This window comes from Sprattus sprattus (assembly GCF_963457725.1).
Source record: "Sprattus sprattus genome assembly, chromosome: 13".
NCBI classification, from domain to species: domain Eukaryota; kingdom Metazoa; phylum Chordata; class Actinopteri; order Clupeiformes; family Clupeidae; genus Sprattus; species Sprattus sprattus.
The window spans coordinates 3970001-3980000 of NC_137911.1; the positions used below are offsets into that span (position 1 = coordinate 3970001).

General features: G+C 44.0%; 1 protein-coding gene across 1 annotated transcript in view; it reads right to left on the reverse strand.

The window, feature by feature from the left end:
- ralgapa2 (Ral GTPase activating protein catalytic subunit alpha 2) overlaps positions 1 to 10000 on the reverse strand; it is a 136471-nt gene that overhangs the window by 83093 nt on the left and 43378 nt on the right. The window contains exons 6-13 of the mRNA XM_080850757.1: positions 9681 to 9861; positions 4723 to 4838; positions 4112 to 4250; positions 3026 to 3228; positions 2331 to 2600; positions 1696 to 1872; positions 827 to 964; positions 219 to 367 (exon numbers count right to left, since the gene is read on the reverse strand). Of these exons, the coding sequence (XP_080706883.1) occupies positions 219 to 367; positions 827 to 964; positions 1696 to 1872; positions 2331 to 2600; positions 3026 to 3228; positions 4112 to 4250; positions 4723 to 4838; positions 9681 to 9861 (1373 nt within the window). The remainder of the gene's footprint in view (positions 1 to 218; positions 368 to 826; positions 965 to 1695; positions 1873 to 2330; positions 2601 to 3025; positions 3229 to 4111; positions 4251 to 4722; positions 4839 to 9680; positions 9862 to 10000) is intronic.

A 10000-nucleotide genomic window follows, 5' to 3' on the forward strand; every position in this document is an offset into this window, starting at 1 on the left:
TAAAGAAACAAATTGTGTGATTGTGTGTGTGTGTGTGTGTGTGTGTGTGTGTGTGTGTGTGTGTGTGTGTGTGTGTGTGTGTGTGTGTGTGTGTGTGTGTGTGAGAGTGTGTATGTGAGTTTGTCTCGCGTGCGTGCGTGCGTGCGTGCGTGCGTGCGTGCGTGCGTGCGTGCGTGCGTGCGTGCGTGCGTGCGTGTGTGACTCAGCAGGGTGCCCACCATGTCTGCCTGTTCATGCTCAGCTCCATGATCATGTGTCGGTAGATGCTGAGCACAGCTCGACACACCTCCACCTGGTTGTCCAGCAGCTTGGGCACGTCGTGGCACGGCTCCAGCAGAAACACATTAGCCGAGTTAGTCAGAAACACCTGTGGGAAGACACACACAGAGACACAGAGACACAGACACCCACACACACACACACACACACACACACCCCCCCACACACACACACACACACACACACACACACACACACACACGTTTCATAAGCTGCCCAGGTGCTGATATGTGCCATCAATACATCATGTCTATAGATAATGGCAGACTATTTCTTTCTAAATACATAAATACATGCACCAACAGATCAATAGAACTGATACACACCATCACTACACATCTACAGACATACTCAAAGAAGAATAACAACATCACAGTAAATAACAGCAACCTTGAGTTAGACAGAAGCAAGCGGGCGGTTGTTAGTCCATGTGAGAGCGTGTGTGTGTGGACTGAAAGACTGTCTCGAGTGTGTGTGTGTGTGTGTGTGTGTGTGTGTGTGTGTGTGTGTGTGTGTGTGTGTATGTGTGTGTGTGTCCTGTGTGTACCTGTAGCGTGGGCTGGATGCCAGCCTTGATGTTGATGTTCTGCTCCTCGGTCAGACAGGAGCCGCGGCTGATGGCACTGCTGAAGGAGTAAGAGCGCCCCCAGCTGGACGAGCGCTTGTGCCCGTGACTCTCCAGCATCTGCTCAGGGCAGAGAGAGCACCCCCGCTGTCAGCACACCTGCCTAGCACTCAGTCATGCACTGTGTCTGTGTGTCTGTGTGTCTGTGTGTCTGTGTGTCTGTGTGTCTGTGTGTCTGTGTGTCTGTGTGTCTGTGTGTCTGTGTGTCTGTGTGTCTGTGTGTCTGTGTGTCTGTGTGTCTTTGACTACACAGGGAGACTGGCTTCTCTGTTTGGCTATTTTCATTTGATGGATACTATGTGTGAACTTCCAAACATGTTTGATCTCAGGACAAACTAGGGTTAGACTCTGGGTGTGTTATTGTTTGTTAGTATGTGTGTGCATATGTGCAAGGTGTGCAAGTAGGTATAACACTGAGCTTTATTGAGTATATATACAGCATGTTAAGGTGTGTGTGTGTGTGTGTGTGTGTGTGTGTGTGTGTGTGTGTGTGTAAGCAAAAGCGTGTATGCGTGTGCCTTCAGCTGCCTCTCTACTCTGAGCTGTCCACCTCCGTCTTGACTGGACTCAGGTGTGTGTGTGTGTGTATGTATGTGTAAGCGAAAGCGTGTTTGCATAAGCGTGTGTGTGTGTGCCTTCAGCTGCCTCTCTACTCCACCTGTGTGTGTGAGCTGTCCACCTCCGTCTTGACTGGACTCAGGTGTGTGTGTGTGTGTCTGTATGTATGTGTAAGCGAAAGCGTGTTTGCATAAGCGTGTGTGTGTGTGCCTTCAGCTGCCTCTCTACTCCACCTGTGTGTGTGAGCTGTCCACCTCCGTCTTGACTGGACTCAGGTCCTCAGTCTCCTCCCCTGTGGTGCTCTTGTCCGGCTCCGTCATGAAGGGCGGCTTCTCCAGCAGGATCCACTTCCTATAGACCTTGATGACCTTGCGGATGGCGGACACCTCACAGGACGGCAGCAGGAATGCCTGGACACAGAGCAGAGCATGCTGGGTAACATTCTCAACAGAAACACAGTGCCAGACACCAATATAGAACACCAATATAGAACACACATGGCATGGTAAAGACCATAGGTTGACTTAATTAATGCCATACTTTACCATATGGTTTAGAAATAGAATTAAGAATCAATACGGTCTCTTATGTCCACCTTTCAAAACAAATCTGACGAAAAATGGCATATCTGGCCTGGCCACAAGATGGCAGCAGATCATCTGTTTAGCTAAGCTGCTCAAGCATCTACATCTGGGCTGAAACTCTATGCTCATCTTCTCTTTTTACAGAATGTGCCAGTCATAAATATGACCCAAACATGACCCCAACCCTCATTACTGTTGGTGAACTCATCAAAAGCACCACATACGATATTACTCGTCTTCTTTGAAATGTGTTTAGCTACTAAAACCTCATTGGTGTCCTTTACCTGGTGGAAGACCTCGTTCACGAAGTTGACGTTGTCACGCGTGGACAGCAGGATGCAGTGCACCATGTCGTAGACGGCGCGGTGCTCCTCGTCCACGCTGCACAGGCTAGAGCTGCTGGCTCTCCGCTCCGTCAGCGTGCTGCTGTTGGAGTGGCTCTTCTCCGCCTCTCCGCCCATGCTGCCCAGGCTGCCCATGCTGCTCGGCCCGTTGGACTCCAGCGCCTCCGATATGGAGCCCCGCTCTGGACCGACACTGCCTGCAGTAACAGTCTGGGGAGGGGGAGAGAGATAAGGGTGAAGGCTGCATGGGTTTACATGTTCAGTTCAAATGAAAAGGTGAGAGCCCCATCTCAGACACTGATAACAGCTCAAAACAACAGAGGCAATCAACACCACAGCATGGGGCTGCAAACCCACATTTGTAAACAGAATCACAGCTGACTGACTTATGATGAGAATTCAATTACTTGCAAAAAAGAAATACAACAAAATGATAGATAAAGTACCCAACTCGAAAACAAGCAGAAACAAGACCGCAGGAACCAAAGTGCACCCAACCTCCCTACCGAGCCATGATACCAATACTTAGGACACTGGTTCCTAAAGGCTAGTTATGGTTAGCCTAAATATATTCCAAACAGTCTGAAGTCTGAAGGCTTATATGAAAGTAGTGTGTTAGAGGAGCAGTGGCTCACCTGGATGAGCTTGGGGATGACCTCTCCTCCGTTCTTGGTGCTGGGGGTGGCAGAGCTCACGTACTTCTTCTCCAGGAAGAAGTTGACCAGCCATGTGATGAAGGCCACGCGGGGGGCCAGGTACTGGTCTCGCGTGCAGAAGGTGCTCTCATTGTTGCGCGTCACCGGCACGTACAGCGGCTTCGGGCGGTGGTGGGGCAGGTCTTCAGATGAACATGGAGGAGAGAAAGAAACACAGCAAAAGAGAGAGCACCTGTCAGTCAAACAGAAATATGTCTACAAAGGCGAGTTCTAATCCCACCCGATTGTGTCTGTTTCGAGGGATATTGACCAGCCTTGGAGATTTCTCATTCAAACACCTTCAGTATTTCCACCTGACTGGGAGCTGCCAGTCCAGTGGGAGTTATCAAAGGAATCTCAGTCTTTTTGACAAAGCACCTTTTCAAGTGCCAGCTTTTAATTGGCAATTAACTTTGTGGGAGCTGCAGGGACTGTCACTTCGCCTCCAAAGGAGTCCTGTATTAAAGCAGAGTAATGGCTCTTGACAGCAGTCTGGAGAGCTGTGTGCATGAAACTTAGCTAGTAGCTCACAAGTCTCTCTCTCCATCTGGAGACTTCTATAACTCCCTTTGTCCCTCAGTACAGCAACACGAACATGACTGCTTAGTGAATAGATGGACACATGAAAGCATTACGAGGTAAGACCAATCTAATGGACTGCAAGTGACTATCGTTTCTGAAACTGCTTGTCACTGATGCAGGGACGAAAAGGAAGAGGAAGATGAGAGCACTCCAGTCTAGGCTGTGTCTTTTGAAGGTACCAGCGTGATCCTCAACAGATCTGCCATATGAAGGACTAGAAAACAATGCCATAGCTATACATGAGAGAAGGGAGAACATCCTCTCCACACAGGAAATGAGTTCATTTTCAGTTTAACATTTCAAGAAATATATTCCCACAAACAGGGAAATAAACACGCACACACACACACACACACACACACACACACACACACACACACACACACACACACACACACACACACACACACACACACACACACACACACACACACACACACACACCTAGTAAAGGCTTGTAGAGGTTGGTGAGCTTGGTGAAGGAGGGGAAGAGGTGGGGCAGGTAGGACTTCTTGAAGAGGGAGAAGAGGAACCTGAAACCCGTGTCCTGGTTCTCTCGGTTCTTCCACTCTAAACTCGACGCCTAGGAACCAAGTAAGTACACATAAACAGTGAGACATTAGGACGCCTAGAGCCAAGTAAGTACACATAAACAGTGAGACATTAGGACGCCTAGAGCCAAGTAAGTACACATAAACAGTGAGACATTAGGACGCCTAGAGCCAAGTAAGTACACATAAACAGTGAGACATTAGGACGCCTAGGAACCAAGTAAGTACACATAAACAGTGAGACATTAGGACGCCTAGAGCCAAGTAAGTACACATAAACAGTGAGACATTAGGACGCCTAGGAACCAAGTAAGTACACATAAACAGTGAGACATTCTGTCTCCAAGGCAACATTAAGGCTATATACATATACATGATAACAATGAGCATGGTATATGCCTATTTGGATATCTTCCATGTACACATCTCAGCCAGAAGCCAGAAGGTTAGATACAAGGGTCTGGTAAATGAGTGTAATGTGATGTTGCAAGGAGTGGAGCTCACCTGGACAACCATGAACTTGAGGACCGTTTGGAGGACGTAGCACGTCTGATCATCAGCTACTTTCTCCCCAGGAGTGGCGGGCACCAGTGGTGTGATCTCTTCAGGCACGACCTTGGCTGGAGCCAACAAGGTCAAACCACAGTTAGGGAACATGAAGACTCTGAAGCCATCAGCATGCTATCAGCACTACTCAAAACTACTGAACTTTTGGCATGAGTGCAAAGAAAACAGTCCATTTAATCAGCATGGGATCGCCTGGTGATGGACAATATGGAGAAAGGTGCCTTGAATGGCATTGAGCGAGGTACACCCAAGGCCTGTGTTCAAGCTCTCTTCTGTGTGAGAATGAAAGGGGGGAGACGAGAAGGCTGTCCTTGGACCCTTACTCTACGAATGAAACAAATCTTTTTAACAGCACAGGCACTTTATTAATACACGCCGCAATCGGCATCTGAAAAGAAAATTATTCTTTTATTTTTTCCCGCCTCGATATCGCTGCGGGTCTCTGCGCCGTAACGATCCGTTTTCTCCGAGGTAGCGTTAGTTAATACAAAGCCTGGATAATTGACTTGAGGCGCTCGGAGCGAGAGACTATTATTAGGTGACATTGTAAATGATAAAGAAGGGGGACTGGATGTCAGCAGGATGAATGGGGAGGCTTTAAACACTGCCATCGGAGTGCAGCTTTAAGCACATGTTGTAAGGTCAGGGGAACACGGCAGGAGCAGTAGGAGGGCTCCACGCGCTCGCTTCACACTGCTGAGAAATACAGAGGGACAAATAGGAATGTACAGTCACTCTGACCCTGTGATACAGCTCTCAGTGGAGACGGAGAAGAAGCATAGTGTGCAGGTCATCCAACTCTTTTGAAAATAGTTTCTGAAGCATGCTGCAGTCGAGATCCTGTCCTTGTCCAATCAATGACAACACTTTACACAAAGGTGACAGGCTGTGCCTGAAGGTTAGTCCTAGAGAGGCCAATCTACACTGGTCTCATGACTGAATTCCATTTAGTTACCATTCAAAGATCACAAAACGTTTCTCAGTGCACAACATCATGAGACATCTTGTCCTTCATGATTTGTATACAAGCACTCAGATTTGAACTCTATTTTACCTTAAAACGTTTTATTAAAAATGTGAATGCTCACATTTCATAAAAACCTGTGTCCTTTTTCAAGATTACCCAGCAGAAGGTCTATGTCTAAATACTAAATCATTTGTAGCCTAGCGATTCTGCAAGTGGGTTAAGATTCTTTGTAATAATTTAGTAGCTGAGGTTCTGACAAATAATATAGTGTCCAAGTCTTTCAACATCTCCAGGGGATGTCAGCAGGGTTCACCTCTCTCCCCCCTCCTCTTTGCAATCTCCATAGAACCCTTTGCAATAGCAGTTAGAGAACATATGGGCATAACTGGTATTACTGTTGGTCATATAGAACATAAAATCGCCTTATTTGCAGACGATGTCCTTCTTTTTCTAAAACATCTAAGTAACTCTTTTCCTGCCCTATTAGAGACCATTAGTAGATTTGGGAAGATATCTGGGTACAAGATAAATAATTCAAAAAGCATGTTAATGTTGCTAAACGAGAGGGATGGGCAACAGCCCAACTATGGTACAACCATGTTTCATCCAACTGATTGCTTTACATATCTGGGCATAAAAATTGTTTCAAAATTCAATAATATTGTTTCTGCAAACTATGAACCCCTCTTTGAAGGTATTTCTAACTCTATTGAAAGATGGTCATCTTTACCCATATCCTTGATTGGACGCATAAATATTTTGAAAATGAATGTTTTGCCTAAACTTCTATATCTATTTCAGAATATTCCCCTGCCACCTCCAAAGTTGTTCACTAATTTAATTTGGAATAACAGACGTCCTAGACTCCGCCTCTCACTTCTATATTTGCCGTACGATAGAGGAGGACTTCAGTGTCCTAATTTACAGTGGTACTATTGGGCTACTCAACTTAGAACCATTATGTTCTATTTTTCTTCTCAAAGTACCCCATCTTGGGTTGACATGGAATTTTCCACAATTTCTTCTGACCTGGCCTTGAACCTATACCTTTATTCATCTGAACTCAAAAACCTTAGAAAAAAGACCTTTAACCCAATAGTACTGAATATGATAAATGTTTGGTATGAAGTCAAGAGGTACTTACAGATTCCTAATAACTTGTCTTGTTTTAGCCCCATTTGGGGCAACACAAGATTTAAACCAGGGTGGCTTGACGCAGGGTTTAAGGTTTGGGCGGACAAAGGGATAAAGACGGTTGCAGATTTATACTCGACCAATCAGCTCATGTACTTTGAAGAAATAGCTCATTCTTTTGAAATTCCTGGAAAACACTTCTTTAAATACTTACAAATAAGAAATTTCATCTCTACATCCCAACAGAACTCTTTAGTGAAACCCCCTCTATCTATTTTAGAGAGGGAAATGATAAAAGATTGCTATAACAGAGGTTTAATTTCATCACTTTATGACATCATAATTTCAGGATCACAAGAATCCTCAAATCGTAAGCTAGAAGCTTGGAGTAAGGACTTAAACGAGGATATAGATGTGATTGATTGGATGGAGGCATGTAAGGAGGCTCAAACCCAAACAGTAAATGTAAGACTAAAATTACAACAATATAAATGGTTAATGCGTACTTATATCACTCCAGCTACATTACACAAGTACAATGAAAACATCCCTGACACTTGTGTGAAATGTAACAAATTTAAAGGCACTTTGTACCACTGTGTTTGGGAATGTGAACACATAATGAAATTCTGGAAAGAGGTTAACGATAAGATAAATACAATTTTAAATATACGTTTCCCATTATCTGCAAAATCATTCCTATTGCACTTATATCCTCGTCACATTTCACTAAGAAGTAGAGATTGTTCTTTCATAGACATGAGTTTATTACAAGCAAAACGTTTAATTGCCCTCCATTGGAAGGACATTAAAGCACCTAGGGTAGAGGTAGTTGGGTGAGAGAAATGGCTATAAACATGTCAATGGAAAAAATTACTTATATTGTGAGAGGCAAATACAGGAAATTTGAGGAAATATGGAACCCATTCTTTTCATTCCTTGAGCGTGGTGGAGTTGACGGGATAACACTTAATGGAGATGGTGTGTGAAAGCTAGAAAAATCTTGCGAGAAGCTTATGTGTGTATCTTTATTTAATTTCTTTATTTTCTTATTTTTTGTTAAATCTTTTGTCTGTCTTTTTATTATTAATATGTTATATGTGTGTCATGCTGGTACATGCTTGTACCTCAACTGTCTAAATGTTAACAGTGTGTTAAAAATCAATAAAGATATTTGGGGAAAAATAATTTGTAGCCTACTGCAATGTAAATAAAACTTCAGAAAGGTTATTATTTTCACATTAAAACAAATGCCCTTATATTGAGCCCACATGATATCTCATAAATCACTGTCCTACATACCAGAAATCTAATATAAAAACTAGGGATTCTCGATATTGGATTTCTGCCGATATTTGATAATACTTCACTACAAATGTGCCCTTTTATTGTATAGCCCCTGTCAACTGCACACAAACTGACAGATTAAGAAATGAATGCCACTTAGGCTACTTTTAAACAATAAATAAAAGGTACATTAAATAGAAGCAGTAAAAGTTTTCTTAAAATAAGGGCTGTCAATAGGTTTTAAAACATTTTGAAATTAATTTATCTAGATTTATCGCGATTAAAAGTTTGCTTTTCTTCTCAAGACTACATCTTATACATTAACGAGTAGCCTAATCACTTCAGACAGCGTGTATTATAGACACTGTTGTTTAATTGTATTTTTTTAATGCTCTCTCGCGGTCATACAAGGAATGTATGCGAGACACAATGGTGCCCCTCGAGGGGTAAGCAATTCGAATCACCTCAGTCAGCCCACCGTCTTCAACTACCGGCAGCCCAAACTGCTACAGATCTGGTCTAGTTATTTTCCTAAAGAAGTCCAGGAGTGTGGTTTGGCGACAATCTAACCTAGGACTGCTTTCGGTCGGGTGCCGATTATTAAGGTGATGGCTAAATTCAGCTCGTCAAATGCTACACAATTTTAGTTTTGTCGCGTAACAACTAGTTTGTGAAGGACTCAGAGAAACACAAATATCCGACAAGGCAAAATCCCAGATGTTTTTGGAATCCCTGCCGGACGCATTGTTTAGGGCTCAAAAAGAAGACATGTCGGGGTAAAACAGGATGTCTGGTCACCCTATCTAATGTGTAAATCATGTTACAAAAACCTGTATTTTTGACCACACTATATGGACGAAGGTCCTTGCATATAAAATGAGAGATTGATTCTGTGTTGCGATTAGCTTGTTCTGAACTGCTGGGGAGCTAACTGAAACATGTTTGTTTCCTCCTTTGGTTTGGCTTCCTCCGTTTTGTCTGATAACTCAGGATGGTGTCGAGTGATATAGGAACGAATGTTGGTCGTATTAGCACATTACGTTATCTTACCGTGGCATAGTTTGCAGAGAGCATTGCTCATGTCTAACTATTTTTTTCCTCGTAAATTATGAAAGCCAACGTTCTTCCAGACGTGCGATTTAAACTGTTGAGGTGCAGCATTAATTTCGGGACTAACGTCTGACATGTTTGCTGTCCAACATGTTAGCCTTTTTATTCCTACCTAGCTAATATGTGTGAAGCTGAGCTTCTTGCAGTAAGGAACTCAATAATAGAATGCATTGCGCAATCTGTAGGATTATAAGCGGCAACGTTTTTTTTCCGCCTTGAATAAAATAATTAAAAGTAGGCTACAAACAAAAGAAAAATAACGATTTTGGAGGCAGCGTGGCGATTTAAAAATCGTCATACACAAGAATCGCGATTTGTAACAGAATCGATTTTTCCCCCCATCCCTAGTATGCGTGTGATTGTGTGCATGTGCGCGTGTGTGTGTGTGTGTGTGTACCATCAGAAGGGTTGGAGAAGGGGTTGTAAATGATGGTGTCCAGTGTGCATGGGCCTCGTGAGGAGCCCACGGCGGGGAACCCTGGCACCAGACAGGCGAAGATGAGGAGCTGCTCTTCAGAACAGTTAGTCTGCAGCGCCTGCAGCCACAGCAGGAACAGACGGATCCCTTCACAGCGAATCTGCAGAGGACACACACATTAAGGATTTTGAGAGGATCTGCAAAGAGGAGTGGACCAAAATCCCTCCTGAGATGTGTGTAAACCTGGTGACCAACTACAAGAAACGTCTGACGTCTGTGCTTGCCAACAAGGGTGATTC